Source organism: Eptesicus fuscus, chromosome 17 (assembly GCF_027574615.1).
Source record: "Eptesicus fuscus isolate TK198812 chromosome 17, DD_ASM_mEF_20220401, whole genome shotgun sequence".
NCBI lineage: Eukaryota > Metazoa > Chordata > Mammalia > Chiroptera > Vespertilionidae > Eptesicus > Eptesicus fuscus.
Window position 1 is genome coordinate 21181539 of NC_072489.1, and position 19310 is coordinate 21200848.

At 42.4% G+C, this 19310-nt stretch overlaps 1 protein-coding gene across 1 annotated transcript in view; it reads left to right on the plus strand.

Annotated features, from left to right (window-relative positions):
• CTNNA3 (catenin alpha 3) overlaps positions 1-19310 on the plus strand; it is a 1343669-nt gene that overhangs the window by 26529 nt on the left and 1297830 nt on the right. Inside the window, exon 3 of the mRNA XM_054728624.1 lies at positions 15862-16054. Within this exon, the coding sequence (XP_054584599.1) occupies positions 15862-16054 (193 nt within the window). The remainder of the gene's footprint in view (positions 1-15861; positions 16055-19310) is intronic.

Genomic DNA, 19310 nt, shown 5'->3' on the forward strand with positions numbered 1-19310 from the left:
CCAGATAGGGCCAGGCAGTGATTTAAAAAAAAAGTTTAAATTGATTTTTTTTTCTTTTTTAGAGAGAGGGAGAGAGAGAGAGAGATCAATTGAAGAGAAGCATTGATCGGCTGGCTCTTGCACACCTTACTGGGGATCGAGCCTGCAACCCGGCATGTGCTATGACTGGGAATCGAACTGGCCATTTCTTGGTGCACACGTCAATGCCCAACCACTGAGTTATACCAGCTGGGCTCCAGGCAGTAATTTTATTTATTTTATTTTTTAAAAAAATACATAATTTATTGATTTTTACAGAGAGAAAGGGAGAGGGATAGAGAGTTAGAAACATCCATGAGAGAGAAACATCAATCAGCTGCCTCCTGTACACCCCCTACTGGGGATGTGCCTGCAACCAAGATACATGCCCTTGACTGGAATCGAACCTGAGACCCTTCAGTCCGCAGGCCGACGCTCTATCCACTGAGCCAAACCGGTCAGGGCCAGGCAGTAATTTTAAAAGCCCCCAAGTGATTACAACATGGGAACCGCTGTGCTCGCTGTTATGTCAGCTCAAGGCTTAACCTAGAATGGTGCCCCTTCTATGTCTTTTTATTTTTTTATTTATTTTTTAAAAATATATTTTATTGATTTTTTTTTTTACAGAGAGGAAGGGAGAGGGATAGAGAGTTAGAAACATCCATGAGAGAGAAACATCGATCAGCTGCCTCCTGCACACCCTCTACTGGGGATGTGGTCGCAACCAAGATACATGCCCTTGACTGGAATCGAACCTGTGACCCTTGAGTTCGCAGGCCGACGCTCTATCCACTGAGCCAAATTGGTTAGGGCCTTTCTATGTCTTTTTAAATGAGGTTGGGTGGTGCCCATTTGGAATAAATTTATAAGGAATTTCTGGGGTAACCTCCTGCATCGACTCTGTAATATGCTCAGATAGTCCTCCTAGGTCCCAATTATTAGTAGCAGATCTAGGAAAACTCCCACAGCTGAGAGGTCTTGGATTCACGTTCTGAGTATCTCCCTTACCCAGCAATCCCCTACTAGAAGGACTAGTCACTAGGTTATGTCCTAGGTTGCACTCATGGGTTTTGGTACCCATAGTATGGTATTTTGGTCATGTCTTCATCCACAATTCCTGGCTCACAGCTCCCCAAACCCTTGGCATTTCCTAAGTGTTGAGAGTAGTAAAGTTGTCTTTTGTTATGTTAATGAGATGACTTTTGGAAAGCACCCTAGGATGGGGGCTGGTTGTGATTGGAGGGTTGGAACTTATAGTCTCAGGCCCTGACCTCTGGGGCGGGGAGAGAGGCTGGAGGTCGAGTTCAATCACCACTGGCCCTCGGTTTAATTATCACACCTGTGTAAGGAAGCCTCCATAAAACCCCAGAAGGACGAGGTTGAGGGAGCTTCCGGTTTGGGGAACGTTGGGAAGATGGTGCCCTCGGGCAGGGCTGCCTTGCCCTGTGCATCTCTTCCGTGTGGCTGTTCCTGCGTTATAGTAACCAGTGCTCCAGTAAGTAAAATGTTTCTGAGTTTTGTGAGCTGCTCTAGCAAATGAATCAAACCTGAGGAGGGGCTTTGGTCAGAAGCACAGCTAACAACCTGGGCTTGTGACTGGGGTCTGAAGGTGGAGGGGGGCGGGGAGGTCCTTCTAGGACTGAACACTTAACCTGTGGAGTCTGGTGCTATCTTTGGGTAGATAGTATCAGAATTGAGTCCGGTTATGGGACACCCGGCTGGTGTCCCGAGAATTGTTAGTTGGTGTGGGATTCCCCAGTCTCCCACCCCCCAGTTGGAATTGGGTCCAGGAACCTAACTCACCTGGTATCCTTGGTTTTGGTGGGCTTTTCTTGGGGTGGAGGAAGTGGTAGTGAGGGAAGAGAGTCATAATGTCCCAGTCTGGAGTCATGGTGTGGTACATCCCGCGAAGACGTTTCCATGAACAATCCCTGCACCAGTGCCTCTCAGCCTTAGCTGGACAAGGCACCACTCGAGAAACTTATAAACGTCCTGAGACCCAGGCCACGGTAAGGCCAATTAAATCAGAATTTCTAGAAGTATTTTTTTAAAAGCCTCCCAGGTGACTCTGTACAGCCACTGGAATGGGACCTTGCTGCCACCAAAGCGTTGTCCAAAAACTGGCAGCATCAGGCTCATTTGGAAATGCCTAAAAATGCAGGTCCCCAGGCCCCACCCTAGACCCACTGAAGCAAAATCTAATGAGATCCCAGGTGATTGGATCACATCAATGTTGAAGAAGCACAGGTGTAGGAGATTATACATTTCAACTTTTAATTTGCAATGGTGAAAACCACTGCCCTTTAGCATCTGCAGGTGCTGGAGTGGTGAAGTCATCTGGAATTTTCGAACTCTGATATTCATATTGTTGCTCTGCAACTGGGTCCTTGAGGGGGATGCCCAAAGGTGATTGTTGGGCGGGACCTGTACATTCTTCTTAGGAGGTTCTGACTCTCCCACACCGGACTGTCACCTAGCCAGACCTACTTCCTCCCCTCTCCCAGCCTGTGGTCAGTCTTACATCAAGTGATTCTGTTTTTCTCAGAAATGCCTTAGGGCAGTGGTCCGCAAACTGCGGCTCTCGAGCCACACGCGGCTCTTTGGCCCCTTGAGTGTGGCTCTTCCACAAAATATCTGTGCGATTGAAACGTACAGTGCGATTGAAACTCCGTGGCCCATGCGCAGAAGTCGGTTTTCGGCTCTCAAAAGAAATTTCAATCGTTGTGTACTGTTGATATTTGGCTCTGTTGCCTAATGAGCTTGCCGACCACTGCCTTAGGGGCAACAGGAAGCATGACCTGAGAAATCAACAGGTTTTCAAGAGCTAGTGTTTCTCCTTGAGGGAGTTTGGGACCAGGACACAGTTTGTTTTAATGTAGACATAATTTTTAACTCTGGAAAGTTACTTAGTCTTGTTATAGATGTATTTGGAGATATATGGTGTCACAGTACTGAGTGCTCTACAAATTAAGGCTTAACAAATGTGGTTTGTGATTTACAGGCAAGTTTTTTCCATTAGGAATCAATTTGCCTTCTCAACCCTCATTTGCAAGGTATTCTATTTCTTCAATTTAGACACATTTTTCCACATTCCCCGCCTTACATGTTTAACATTTCTGAAATTAGAATGCATCTTACAATGGATATGAAGATTTAATATAATTTTCCTTTTTGATTCTTGTAGGGGATCACAAATTTACCTATTAGCTCCTTTATTTTCCATAAGTGATCTGATCTTCTTCAAAGCTCCCACCCCCTGGAAATTGGGATAAATGCCTTATATTTCAACCAATAAGAGTGGTAACTGGTATGAGTCAGCAAAGGAAATAATCCCTTCTCTTTAGATAAAATGATCAGAAACTCATAGTACGGGTTGTTGCTTATGTGACCTCATGGGGATGGGAGATAGTTCTTTAGGATCTGAGTGGCTGGTCTGGGATGCTCTCAGGACTGGTGACCTTTGAGGGGTGACCAGTTCCCTGCATGGCCATCTTGTGGGCACCTCTAGTCTATACCTGATAAAATTTGAGGACTGCTTTCTCTCAGCTTGGTTAAGATCCATGGATCTCTCAGGATGCCTTAGTCCCTTTTTGGCCCTTCATGGTGCTTCAGACCCCAAAGTCCCAGCTACGTCCTCCGTTAAGTGCCTGGCATATCTGTTCACCTTTCAGCCTCTGCTACAGGATCAACTTACTCTTCATGGTGGGCTTAGGGCAGGCCCCCTAGTCTTCAACAGTCACATTTTGATTGACCTTTAATATACTAGGATGATCTGGGTCTTATCCATGCCTCATGGGAATCTAGAGTGGCTTTGGAAAGCTAAGCTGGACTTTTTTCTACCTAATTTTCCTGAGATGCCAGGATTACACTGTGGCCACCCCAAAATTTGTGCAAGAAAGCTCATGAAGTAATTTTTTCTAGGGTTCCAAAGATAAATGGAACCAAAGTCCCTCTGCTTTCAGTGTTTTCTCTCAATCATGTTACACAGATACTTAACCTGGTTGAAGCTGAGAGGAGAAATAAGGACATGTATCTTATCTTTTTTACCCATCAGCCCCTTTTTCCAAGTCTCTTGGGACTAGGTGAGGCAAGAGTCTCTACTTTATTTTTCTATCTGACCAGATCTTTTTCATAAAACTCTGATCCAGCCTGAGCCAGTTTAGCCCAGTGGATAGAGTGTTGGCCCACGGACTGAAGGGTTCTGGGTTCAGTTCTGGTCAAGGGCACGCACTTCAGTTGCAGGTTTCCTGGCCCTGGTTGGGGTGTGTGCAGGAGGCAACCAATCGATGTGTCTCTCTCACATTGATGTTTCTGTCTCTCTCTCCTCTCTTCCACTCTCTCTAAAAATCAATGGAAAAATATCCTCATGTGAGGATTAACCAAAACAAAACAAAAAAACCCCCTATGATCCAGTCTATCAGATATAACTTTTCCTATATGGGAGTTAAAAGAATCTAGAAAATGATTTTTTCTTTTTCTAATGTCATTCATAACTATTTTTTGCTTAAGACTTGAAGAAAGCCAGCTTTGAAATTCAAAGAAGCTCAATAGTATCTTTGACTTTCAAAACTGGCTCTCTCCAAGGCCTCATGGTGCAGCCTTGGATACAGAAAGTTCAATATTGCCAAATATCATCCACATTTACGTTCTAAAAAGTGGTTAAGTTGGTATATGTTATAAATCATGGTGTTTTAGAATTAAGTGACTATGGTAATATCCTGATGTTTTGAAGGAGAGATTTAGGGCATCAAAGGTCAGGCACTGGCCAAAAGGATTCAAAATGGTAACTGATGTACCCTGAGTAGCCAGATTATTATGATCTCTGAACGCATAATAATCTGGCCACTCAGTATATATCCTATATAATAAAAGGCTAATATGTAAATTGTCCCCTCGACCAGGAGTTCGACCAGCAGGCAGGCCGGCCAACCACCCATGTCCCCTCCCCCTGGCCAGGCTTGCCGGACCCCACCCATGCACGAATTCATGCACCGGGCCTCTAATATATATATGTATACTGAGTGGCCAGATTATTATGCATTCAGAGATCATAATAATCTGGCCACTCAGTATATAATTCTCATCAATTAATGAGGCAAAAATGGCTTTGTTGACTCTTAGAGACAATGCTGACAAATGAAGTGGACACAAATCAATTTTAAACAGTATCAATATTTAAAATATGTTTTTATTAATTTTCAGAGAGAGAAAGAGAAAGAGAGAGAGAGAAAGAAAGAGAAACATCGATGAGAGAAGAACTTCTTCGATCAGCTGAGCCCGCAACCTGGGCCCGGAATCAAACTAGTGACTTCTTGGTTCCTAGCTCAACACTTGATGCTCAACCACTGAGCTACACCAGCCGGGCTAAGCATCAACATTTAAATCACTGATGGACTGTTCAAACCACTTGTGTGTTGCTCTAAGATCTTGACCATAGAGCCCTGCAAATCTAATCACTATCTCCTGTGGTCTTTCTTGCTTAACACCTCTTACTTCTTGCTCATGCATGATGAGCAGGTGATTATGGACATCTTCAAGAAAAATGAGTTTTTTTGTTAGAAGAGAAAGAAAAAAAAGTCTGGTTTAGGGTAGATGTGAAAAAAGGGACTATGGCAACAGGTAGTGGGAGTAAAAGGCAGATAAAGCTTCAGTAGTTTGTGTTGACAAAACATATTGGCATAGTTGATTCAATTTTATAGTTGATAGGGTTATAAATGATTATTATACAAAGCTGGAACACAGAATTAGTGGTCATAACCATATCCCACCATCAATCATGTTGGAAGTGGAATGCTGGCTGATTGAACCATGTGAACATGTCTAAACTGTGAGGTAACCCATTCTTTATTTTAGGGCCAGTTTTGGCTTGATTAGATTTTTCACATTTTTTAAAAATTATTGATTTCATTTTAAAAAATATTTTTATTGATTTCAGAGAGGAAGGGAGAGGGAGAGAGAGAGATAGAAATAAATGATGAGAGAGAATCATTGATCAGCCATCTCCTGCACACCCCCTACTGAGGATCAAGCCTGCAACCTTGGCATGTGCCCTTGACTGGAATTGAACCTGGGACCCTTCAGTCCGCAGGCTGACACTCTCTCCACTGGGCTAAACCAGCTAGGGTGATTTTTCACTTCTTATTTTGTTTTCTTCAAGAAGTCAATGGTTATTGATAGAAAATAATTGTCTTTCTGCTTTTTCTTGCTCAGCATTTCTTTGAATCACTACTCTACCATAAATAATTGATTATTGATTCACCAGAATCATTAATGCTTGATTTAGGTATAAATAGCAGCATGGATATAATTTCTCCTTAGTTTGCTTAATTCAGTATCTTGATAGTTTTTCACTGCACTTTTGGAAAAATTTGTAAAGGAGACTGTATGATTAATATTGCATATTTTACTGATGACTGCATTTGTCTCTGAATTTTTGCTCTGTATAAAACGAGCATAAGTAGTAGTTATATTTGAAATGGCAAAAGCCACATATCCTAGGATGAATAGGTTCATGGTTGAATTTCTTGAGAAATACAACCTCTAAATATTGGGGTGCCTAAAGCTCAGTCCTGTAACTTCTTTAGCTAAACTTTGTTTTTAGGAATATGCATATAATTAAAATGAAAATGTAAGTTATAAGAAACGTATCTTGCCCTGGCTGGTTTGGCTCAGTGGATAGAGCGTTGGCTCTTGGACTGAAGGGTCCTGGTTCGATTCCAGTGAAGGGCACCTACCTTGGTTGCAGCCTGGATCCCAGGCCCTAGTTGGGGGCGCAACCAATCAGTGTGTCTCTCTCACATTGATGTTTCTGTCTTTCCCCCGCCCTTCCACTCTCTCTAAAAAATCAATGGAAACATGTCATAGGGTGAGGATTAACAAACAAAACAAAACAACAAAAAAAAGAAAGAAACATATCTCCAGCATTTACCTCTTTCAACTCCAGACTTGTCTACTAGTCTCCAATTTAGCAACTCTAATAGGCAAACTTAACATGCCTGAAGCTCAACTCTTGATTCCCCTCCCTCCTCATATCTCCTTAAGTAAATATTACCTCCATACACCCACTGTCAGGCCAGATACCATACCATCACCCTGGATTCCCTATTTCTTTCATAACTGATGTCCAATCTGTCAGCAAGCCCCGTTGACTCACTTCAGAATTACCAGAATTCTGCCACTTCTCAACAACTCGGCCACTTCCTGGAATAAGCCAGCCTGCTCTCCACTTGGGCTACTGAAACAGCCTCCCAACTGCTTTCCATTCTTTGATTTCTCACCCTCTGCCTCATCTCTGGCCAACCCCCAGCCTATCTCTCAGAGCAGCCAGAACGATCCTGTTACATTGTAGGTCAGATCAGGTTACTTTCCTGTTCTAAAACCAGCAATGGTTCCCAGTCCCGAGAACAGAATGGAGATTGTTGGTGGTGATGGACAAGGCCTGCACAGTTTGGTGCCTGGATGCCAGCCTGACCTCATCTCTCATGCTCTCTCCTCACTGCAGGAGGCCTGCTGGTCTTCCCGCTGCTTCCGGAACACACCCGTCAAACTCCTGTGATGGGGACTTTGCCCTTGCTGTTTCCTTTGTGTGGAGTTTCCCCCCCAGATATTAAATACCTTACTCCTCTCCTTCCTTGGGGTCCTTGTTATCCAGTCAGAGATGTCTTCCCTGACACCAAATCTAAACTAGCCCTTCCCCATCACTCATCTATTCCCGTACCCTTCTTTACTCTCTTCACAGCACCTGTTAATACCCGCTATTGTGTTACGGAACGACTTATGTCCGTGGCTATTCTGTCCTGCCTGTGTATTGAGGCTCCCTGCCATACCCTCCTGGCACAGTGCAGGTGCACCAGCTATCTTTGTTGAATACATGAATGGTGGAGTCCAATGCTGTTATTTTGTTTGTTTCTGGGTGGTAAGCAGCTAAATAAAAACTGGAAGAAACTAATACTTGGTACTAGTCTCAACTTGTGGTCTTTTCCTAGCTGTGTTTGAGTTCCTGTTTTTTTTCCAGGATAAGTGTACTTCCTGGATTAGAACATTTTAGCTACAGCTGTGTATGTGTTTGACATGTAAATCTCTTTGCTTTGTTAGGCCATCTGCGTGGCCCAGGGAGCTGGTAGATTTGGGGAGGGATCTACATGTGCTTTGTTATTATCCCTCAATAGTTCCAAGGAGCAGCTTGTGTTGGCAGTGGTGGTTAATCTAATAAATAAGCAAACCCCTACATTATAGTAAAAAGAAGTGATTTTTGAATATATTTCTCATGTCATTTGAGGTGAGGATTGCTGTAGGCTGACTGGCTCCCCTTTCCCAGTCACACGTTGAAGCCCTCCGCACCTCAGAATGTGAAGCGTTTCAAAACGGAACCTTTAAAGAGGGAATTGAGTTAAAGTGGGGCATTAGGGTGGACCCTTAATCCGAATGACTGGTGTCCTTATGAGGGGAGATTAGGACAGAGAGAGACGTCAGGACGCTGCACACAAGTAAAAGGCTGTTTCCGACCGAGGGGGTGGCTTTCTGCAAACCACTGAGAGAGGCCTCAGGCCCTGCTCACACCTTGGTTTTTGGACTTCTGGCCTTCAGAACTGTGAGGAAGTAAATTTGTGTGGTTTAAGCCACCCACTCTGTGGTACTTTATGACAGCCCTAATACCCAGCTTAAAAAAAAGGAAAATGAGTCGTAAAAATTGTGTGCCTGCTCTTTTTATTTATAGTTTGAAAATGAACTATGTAACCTGTCTTTTTTCCCTAAATATGTAAATATTTCAAATAAAAAATTCAAAAGAATATAACTATACTTGATTTTAGATCACTTTGAACTGATCACACTTTAAAAAGCTATACAAATGGCCCTTGCTGGTTTGGCTCAGTGGATAGAGCGTCAGCCTGCGGACTGAAGGGTCCCAGGTTTGATTCCGGTCAAGGGCACATGCCCAAGTTGCAGGCTCAATCCCCAGTAGGGGGCGTGCAGGAGGCAGCCGATCAATGATTCGCTCTCATCATTGATGTTTCTCTCTCTCCCTCTCCTTTCCTCTCTGAAATCAATAAAAATATATTTAAAAAAAAAAGCTGTACAAATGGTGACTTGTTTATTGAGAATTTATAAAAATATGCTTTTCCATGACACCACACATGGGAAGTGATAGAATCTCTTACTTTAAGAAATTCCTTTGGATGGAAACTACCATGTGCTGTCACTAAACTTAAATTTTAATTTTGGCTTAGCTACTAGCTCTCTTTGTAACTGTGTACAAATCACTCAACATTGTGGCTCTTGGTTTAAGGCAGTGGTTGGCAAACTCATTAGTCAACAGAGCCAAATATCAACAGTACAATGATTGAAATTTCTTTTGAGAGCCAAATTTTTAAAACTTAAAACTTCTAACGCCACTTCTTCAAAATAAACTCGCTCAGACTGTGGTATTTTGTGGAAGAGCCACACTCAAGGGGCCAAAGAGCCTCATGTGGCTCGTGAGCCGCAGTTTGCTGACCACAGGTTTAAGGTTTCTAACATCTAGAACAAGCATGCCTCACTATGTGGCCCACCAGCCGTGAGTTTGACATGCTTGGTCTAGAATTTCATTCATCTTTTCATTAAGTCAACCACTATTTATTATTTACTAGGGGCCTGGTGCACGAAATTCATGCACGGGGAGGGGGGCCTCTTCAGCCCAGCCTGCACCCTCTCCAATCTGGGACCCCTCGGGGGATGTCCGACTGCTGGTTTAGGCCCGATCTGGCAGTTGGACATCTCTCTCACAATCTGGGACCACTGGTTCCTAACTGCTCACCTGCCTGCCTGCCTGATTGCACCTAACTGCCCCTCCTGCTGGCCTGGTCACCCCCAACTGTCCCCCCTGCAGGCATAGTTGCTGCCAACTGCCCCCCTTACCCCCTGCTGGCCTGGTCACCCATTACTGCACCCCCTGCCAGCGTGGTCACCCCCAACTGCCCTCCCCTGCCAACCTGGTTGCCCCTCACTGCCCCCCCCACCCCCCGCTGGTCTGGTTGCCCCCAACTGCCCCCCCCCTGCCCCCTGTGGGCCTGGTAGCCCGATGCAGCCTGCTGCTCAGTCATTTGGTCGTCCCTCACTAACCCCCTGCCGGCCTGGTTGTCCCACGCAACCTGTTCAGTCATCCGTTTGGTTGTTTCGGATGCGATGGTTGCTTAGCCTTTTATATATATAGATAGTATGCTAGCTTTGGGTTTTCAGGACGAGTCCAGCCCTGGACCTTATGGAGTTCATGGTAAAGATGGGGAGGCAGCATGTTAATAGCTAATTACAAAACACTGAGGGTATGAGAGGTACATATAAGGGCGGTGTGGGGAGGGAGCTGTGTTTTAGGTCAAGGTTGCCAAACATTTCCTGTCCTGGGCTTAACAAGTTGTTTGTGGTCTAACTCTGAATGGAAGATGAGATTGAAAATTTAGTCAGAAGTGAGAGCCTAAATTGCCTCATAAACCATGCTTTAGATGTTATCTGGTAGGCAGCAGGGAGCCATTGGAGGGCTTTGAGCTGTGCAAGTGTGTCCCATTAGCACCGAAGAGAGATGGCTCTAATGGGAGTGTGGGATGAGTGTAGAGGATGACAGTCAGAATCCATGCATATAATTTTCATAACAATAGAGTGGAGGATGGAGCTGAGGTTGAGGCTTCATGAGGCCCCCTGTGTCTGTGTCATGGAGCATGGGTTGGAGAGAATATGGGTGACAGTCCAGGAAGCAGCCATGGGAAGCAATGGCTGTGTGCTGGAGAGGAGCTGGCAGAAAGGAAAGCTTCTTACAGAGGCAATGCAAAGGACGCATAGAGGATGATGAGAGGGAGCAGATTCAGGACCCCTGGGATTCTGCCTCAGGTTAGATATGTCAGTTCCTCAGGTAGGAATCACTGACAGAGGAGAGGCAGGTTGGTAAAAGAAGGCTTCCCCTCTGGGCACGCTATGTGAAGTGTCGGCCACCTACTGCATGAAACATTAACTCCTTCCTTCATCTTTGACACTTCGTATTCAAGCGATAGCCTACTTCCTAACCTTCCTTCATGCCCAAATCCCTGCTTTTACTCCACAGTTTGCCACACTTGACGATCTGCTGTTCTCAGAAAAAAGTAATTTTCATCTTTGTCCCTGTGCACACGGTTCAATTCACCTGGCTCACCTCCTCAATCTCTCCTGGCAGAAACTGTCCTTAAAGGCTGTTCTCGGAAGCCCTCCTTAATCCTTGTGAATGTCTGCAATCACTGCAGGACTCTCTTTGTGCGTATAAGTGTAAGCAGTTATCATTTTGCCTTTTATATTGCAGCTGGTTGTATCTCTTTTTCCGTACGGGAGCTTACTCATCTTTATTTTCTATATGTGCTGGATAAATGGTTATTGGTGTGAGACGAAATAAAAGGAGATTATAGTTGGTTTTGGAGAGTGGCGAATGCTAACTGAAGATTATAGTTGGTTTTGGGGGAATGTTAAATGTTAACCCATGCATTTGCTGGGTTCCCAACACTTCATTCTCCCTTAATACTTTTTTAATACAATAGGTTGCTTTTAAGAACAGTTGAAATTGTCAGTGATTTGAAGGGACTCACTCCCAACAAAAAATTAGGTAATACCTTTAACTTTAAAGGGATCGATGGTTTTACTTATCTATAGACAATTTTATTTTCCTATCCTTTAAATTTCTTCCAAAACTCTGAAGTTTTAGCTAATTAACATTGCTTAAATATCTTATATTTCATATCACACATTAAAATTAACTCAAGGAAGTAAAAGTAGCCCTGAAGGTTTTTGTTTGCTATTGGAGGAAGGTAAAATTCAAAGTGTTTTGGCTAATAAACAAATGGCTTTTATTTTTTTTACTAAGATGATAACTAGAATTAATGAAAGCAGTAGTTAGCCTTGGCTGGTGTGGTTCAGTTGGTTGGAGTATCGTCCTGTACACCAAAAGGTTGCGGGTTCATTTCCCAATGAGGGCACATACCCAGCTTGCGGATTTCATCCCCAGTTGGGCCATGTGTAAGAGGCAACTGATCGATGTTTCTCTCATCAATTTTTCTCACTCTTTCTCTCTCTTCTCTCCTCTCCCACCCCCCAAAAGAATGAGTTAGATTGGGAAAGAACATATAAATATAAATGTGTTACCAAGTTGGCATAGAGAAGACTTTCCACGAAGCTGACTTTAGTCTGAGGTGCTGAAGCACGGGTGCACTGATGCAGCGTATGAAAAGCTCCTGTGTGCACGTGCGGCTCTGCATGATAGTTGATGGCTTGGCTCACTAAGCACAGCGATTTAACTCTCTATTTCCTTGGATCATCCAGAGCACACTTGAATGAGGAAAGGTTAGGACACCCTTTTTTTGGACCTCTAAGTTTGAATACATAAGTATTATATATGATTAAACATATACCTGGTTTTATGGAATTCTCAACATGCAGAATTAAGAAAGTAGGGAACTCCTTTTCATAGTACTTGAAATCTCTAATTTAGAACCATTTCAGTGAGGAACTCATACACGTATTTATCGTGAAGGTGTGTCTGTGGCCTAGCACAGACTTACAGACTGAGGAAAATGAGAAAATCCAAGTTCTTTAAGAGCTGCAAGCCTGGTGTTGAAGATTTCCCATTTGAGAGCGGTGGCTAAGGTATGAGAAGGAGGGGTGGGGAGGGTTGTGGATCAGTGACAAAAAGAAAGGTTAGCAAGATGGGCTTGGACCCTACATAAGAACAATCTTTGCTGTAAATTCCAACTAAAGTTTTTGTGTTCTTATAAAAATGTCACTGATTTTATACTGAAAAAGAAACAGAATTATTTTACAGAATGACTTGAAAGCTATTTTTACTGGTTGTTGGTATTCCCTCAAGAAATGAGAGACTTTCAGCTAAGATAGCACCCCTCAACCCTTGGTGAGAATCATCTGTTATATGAGTGACAGGAGTCCTTAGATCAGGCGTCCTCAAACTACGGCCCGAGGGCCACATGCGGGTGTTTTTGCCGTTTTGTTTTTTTACTTCAAAATAAGATATGTGCAGTGTGCATAGGAAGTTGTTCATAGTTTTTTTTTAAACTATAGTCCGGCCCTCCAACGGTCTGAGGGACAGTGAACTGGCCCCCTGTTTAAAAAGTTTGAGGACCCCTGCCTTAGATTCTATAGGGGAGTTGGGGTTAAAAAAAAGGTTTAGCTTTGTTTGTAACCCCTCCCTCCCAGGATTACCAAGCCATGTTTACTTTTGAACTAAAAGGAATCATTGAAACCATCACTTGACTTTAGTTTTATCAATAATAAATAACCATATTGGAGCATTTTAAAAGAAGACAGACATAAATGATTTATAAAAGTGAATAACTTGCGAGTTGCAATTGCAATTGCATTTTTTTTTTTTTTGATGGGAGCACAGTGTTGTTATACAATGTTCTTTTCACATTTCTTTCTTCTCTGGCATTTATTATAAGGAACAAAGCATTTCAGGAATGCTCATTTTAATTTCAAAGCTCAAACATTTGGCGCATGGAGGATCAGAACAATAATAGAGGAATGTTCAGTGGGAAGCATCATGAATTGTGGCACTTAAAATACATTCTGAAGGAACATTTCAGACAATGATACTTATTCTTCATTTTAAACAAAGGTTTTAAACTAGGTGCTATAATATGTCTTAATCTGGGCAAGTATCTTTTAACTCTTGATATATAAATTAGACTGATAATAGTGAGATATTTGCTTTTTGCACTATGTGAAAACCCATGTAATAAATCAGGCTTATTATCATCTTTATGTAATGCATGATAGAGACACGTGTCCTATTGGCTGCTTGTAAAGCATATAGAATGTGCTTTATTAACTGCCTTCATCACATTCAGCACAGGGAACCTCAAGAGCAAGATAAGGTTAGACCCAGAGAGAACACCTTTGACAAGGACCCCAGAGCATATTTTCTCTATCAATGTGGGGAATGGACTAGAAAATACACATTAAATGCTAACCAATATCTGTATCATGTTATGCATTTTACAAAACATTTTCCATTATTTAACCTTCACATGATCTTACAGGATAACAGGACTGTTCTCACTTCCCAGAAGAGGGGACAAAGGCTTTTGCTGCAAGGCATTCCACTCTGGGTTATGAACCTGGGGATAAAGCAAGTTAGAATAAAACAGAGGGTATGGCCCTAGCCAGTTAGGCTCAGTGGATAGAGCGTTGGCCTGTAGACTGAAGAGTCCCAGGTTTGATTCCGGTCAAGGGCACATGCCCAGGTTGCGGGCTTGATCCCCCAGTCGGGGGCGTGCAGGAGGCAGCCGATCAATGATTCTCTCTCATCAGTGATGTTTCTTTCTCTCTCTCCCTCTCCCTTCTTCTCTGAAATAAATAAAAATATATTTTAAAAAAACCAAACAAAAACAAACAAACAAAAAAAGCAGAGGGTATGTTGGACAGGAGGATAAAAGGGCAGACAAAATTATTTTCATCCACGCATTTCCTTATAGCTTGCAAGTTCTTTCTTAGTTCCTAACTAAAAAACTGGGTTCAGATATCTAACTAAACAAATGTTGAATGCTCCATAAATGAGCAAAATCCTCAGGGGCTGTCTATTGTAAGCTTTGGCTATTTGATGACAAGCAGGAGTTGAGCTTTCAACTGGAATTTCGGCTCTTCTCTTTTAAATACTAGGTTCAAGGTTGTTTTCCGTCCTCTATGATGGTGACCTTCAGGCTCTGCACATGGAAATGCTAACCAAATTTTGTTATTGGGCTCCAACATTTAATTAAGAAATTGATATTTTCCACAATGCAATGTTGTATGAGGTTTTGTTCCAAGTATAAATGCTTAATTTCTATCTCTTAAACAATGCTCTCATTATGAGTTTATTCTTATTTTAAACCTTTTCAAAAGTATTGTGTTCATTATTAACATATTCAGGCAATTCAAAATATAGACATTTAAAAGGACCTCTTTTCAACCACTGCATTAATTCATCCATTTATATAATATTTATTGAACACCTACTTTGTACATTGTTCTGCATGCTGGAGAACAAAATACATTTCCTGCTTTCATGGAGTTTACATTTGAGTATTGGAAGCATGCCATAAGCAGGTAAACAAGTGGAAAATATCAGGTCCTATAAGTGTTTTGAAGAACTATAAAGTAGGGTGAAGGGACAGATGGTGGGGGTAGTCAGGAAGGCCTCTTGTTAGGGGACTTTGAGTGGCCAGCTGAGTTACAGGGGTGTGTAGAGACAGGTAAGAGAGGTTACAAAGGGCCAGAAATGTAGGTGACGGTAAGGATTTGGATTTTGTTCTACTGAGGTCACCACTTCTTCATATGTTACAGAGTGGTTCCGACCCCTCTAATATCAGTAACCTCTATTCTCAGCCTAAATAGACTCCTGCTGGCTACACAGTGATATACATTTTATTTTATAATTATTTGATATTTTTGAGATATATCGTTTTCAATTTTTTCTCATTTTTGACTGCTTTATCAAGGTCCTCTATCCTTTTTTTTTCCATGGGGAGTTTCTTTAATTAAAACAACACACAGGTACACACACAGATGATCTTCTAAAACATTGTCCTAGTGGTAAAACTTGATGAGACTCAATCTCTAGGGCCCTCCATCTCCTCCCTCTCTGCGCTCCTGCCTACCATGACCCGGGAGCTCTGTGCTGGTTGATCATGTTCTTCCTGGTGCCTTGACCTTTGGGGGCGTACCAATAGCACTGCTCCATGTTTCTGTGCTGCACTTCCAGTTCCTGGATTACACTTCCTTTCGTTCTGGGCTATGAAACCCCAGGGCTGTGTTCTCCTCACAATTTGTCTAATGAGTGACTTGTATTTTTTTCCATTTCAGGTGACTACACTTGTAAATTGTCCCCAGAATCCTTCTACCAGGAAGAAAGGATGTTCCAAAAGAGCCAGAGTTCTTCTAGCTTCTGTGGAGGAAGCAACTGCGAACTTATTAGACAAGGGAGAGAAGATCGCCCAGGAAGCCACTGTTTTAAAGGAAGAGCTTACTGCTACGCTGGAGGAAGTCCGCAAAGAAAGTGAGTGCTCTTGCCCAAGCTGCGCCCCTCCGGGTGTTAGTTCCCGAATGGGATTTGTGAGTGATTTGTTTTCCTGATTTGAGTCGACTAGTTTTATGCAGAGCTCTGAGGAGCTAGCTGTGGGAGCCAGAGAGGCTCATTACACAGCTCCGAGGCTCAGGGACCACTCCTGGTTCTTCCCCTTAGTTGTTCGGGTCCTACGGGCTGCTTTTGCCGCAGGCAGCTTCTTCCCCTCACCAGTCACCGTTTATCCCCAATAAGGGAAGAGAAGTGTACCCTTTCTTGTCATAGAATATAATGAGAAATGACTAATGGAGCCGAAGACATATTTTCCCATACATGAATAAATCATAAAGTTCCTTGTAAACAGTTGGAAATACAAGTTTCTGACTACCTCTGAAGTATATATATATATATAATTTTATTTTTATTTTTTATTTAAAAAATATATTTTATTGATTTTTTACAGAGAGGAAAGGAGAGGGATAGAGAGTTAGAAACATCGATGAGGGAGAAACATCGATTCAGCTGCCTCTTGCACACTCCCTACTGGGGTTGTGCCTGCAACCAAGGTACATGCCCTTGACTGGAATCGAACCTGGGACCCTCGAGTCCGCAGGCTGATGCTCTATCCACTGAGCCAAACCAGTTAGGGCTATATATATTTTATTGTCTAAAGTTTTACATATGTCTCTAAACCCCGCCCTCCCCATTGATACCCCCCTTCCCCAGCCATTCCCACCCCAGGTAAGCCCCCACCGCCTCAGTGTCTGTGTCCATTGGCTATGCTAATATGCATGCATACAAGTCCTTTGGTTGCTCTCTAACCCCTCTCCCCTGCCATTTGTCTCTGGATCTATTCTTGTTCATCAAATTGTTGATCATTATATCCCACATATGAGTGAGATCATGTGATATTTATCTTTCTCTGACTGGCTTATTTAGCTTAGCATAATGCTCTCCAGTTCCATACATGCTGTTGCAAATAGTAAAAGTTCCTTCTTTTTTACAGCAGCATAGTATCCCATTGTGTAGATGTACCATAGTTTTCTAATCCACTCATCTGCTGATGGGCACTTAGGCTGTTTCCAAATCTTAGCTATTGTAAATTGTGCTGCTATGAACATAGGGGTGCATATATCCTTTCTGATTGGTGTTTCTGGTGTCTTGGGATAAATTCCTAAAAGTGGGATCACTGGGTCAAATGGGAGTTCCATTTTTAACTTTTTGAGGAAACTCCATACTGTTCTCTACAGTGGCTGCACCAGTCTGCATTCCCACCAGCAGTGCACGAGGGTTCCTTTTTCTCCACATCCTCGCCAGCACTTGTTGATTTGTTGATGATAGCCATTCTGACAGGTGTGAGATGGTGCCTCATTGTCATTTTGATTTGCATCTCTCGGATGATTAGTGACTTTGAGCATGTTTTCATGTCTATGGGCCTTGTGTATGTCTTCTCTCGAAAAGTGTCTATTTAGGTCCTTTGCCCATTTTTTTTTATTGGATTGTTTATCTTCCTTTTGTTAAGTTGTATGAGTTCCCTGTAAATGTTGGAGATTAAACCCTTATCTGAAATATGTTCTTATAAATGTTGGAGATTAAGCCCTTATCTGAAATATGGCAAATATGTTCTCCCATGCAGTGGGCTTTCTTGTTGTTTTGTTGATGGTTTCTTTTGCTGTGCAGAAACTTTTTATTTTGATGTAGTTCCATTTGTTTATTTTCTCCTTAGTCTCCATTGCCCTAGAGCTGTGTCGGTAAAGATATTGCTACAACATATGTCTGCTGTTTTGCTGCCTATGGAGTCTTGTAGGATTTTTATGGTTTCCCATCTTACATTTAAGTCCTTTAGCCATTTTGAGTTTGTTTTTGTGTATGGTGTAAGTTGATGATCTAGTTTCATTATTTTTTTTTAATTTTCTGGAAGTTTTGATTTTCTGAACTAAAAAAATGGTTTGCACAAGCTATGCACAACTCATGTTGCTGCTGTGTTAATATTACATAATGAAAGTATATATTTCACCTTTTGATATCTTATGAGAGTATTATAGTTTTATAATGAATGTAGGTCTCATTTGCAGGTTATTTTTATAAAAAGGTTCAATATTCTTTGGTCAATAGAATGATTTCCTATATCAGTTTGCTGCAAGGAACTATTCTGAGAGGACAAGGAACTTACATTTTCCTGATCTACTTTGTAAAGGAGACTTTGGGTGTCCAAATATTTCCCTTCTCCAACCCCCAACATAACTTTAAGAAAATTAGGAAATATTTGTTAATTAAATAATGAAAATGAATGTAATTGCCACAATAAACTTTAGGACTAATACAGGGGAGTTAGTTGTTATAAACTTTACATGTGATTTATATTTTCTAGGACAATACCTAGAAAACATAATGTCCAAGGTAATTTTAAGTGACCCCATCATTCCTTCCTGCTGCCTCAGAACCACCTTTGTCCTGTCTTCCGGGCCCTGGTACCATCATCCACTCAGTCACCAAGTTAGTTTAGGCTCTCCGTTCTCATGCCATCCTCCCTTCCAATCAGTCTTTTTAAGTTCAACAAAGTCTATCTCCTTTGGCCTCTCAGATCTGTTCCCTCCTCTCCATTTCTAATGTTCCACCCCACATTCAGGATTACTGTATTAGCCTCATCCCCTACCAAAGCAAGTAGAGCTTTAAAAAATGAAATTATACTCATTTACTTCCCTGCTTAAAATCCATTTTAGAAGCTTTTGGAGAATTTGGGGGACTATCTTTCTGGATAAAGTTGGAACTTTTAAATGTAGCGCTCACAGCATTTCATAATTTGGCTTCTACCATGCTCTCCCTTCTCATGTCCTGATTCTGTCCCTCCTCAAACTTTCATCCAAACAGGAACTCCTAGTATGCTGGCCGGTCCACGTTGCTTTCCGCCTGTTACAGAGCTGTTCCCTTCACCTGGGGTGCTCTTCTCTTTCAGCCAATTCTCAGCAGCAAAGCTCAGCCTGAGCCAGTTTTTCCAGGAAGTGTTTACTGAACCCCACGATGCTGATGTAGATGCCTCTCCTCTGTGTCCCCAGAGATTCTGAGCATCTCTCTTTCATAGAATTTAGCACCCCCGCCCCCCCCCCCCCAACTCCCCTGCCCGCTCCAGGCGCCAAACATTGATTTACTTGTTCAGTAAATCTAGACTCTTTATTCCTTGAGGGTGGCAAGTACCACTTCTTCTTTTTTATTATTATTTTTTGTGAGCGATGCCTGACATAGAACAGAC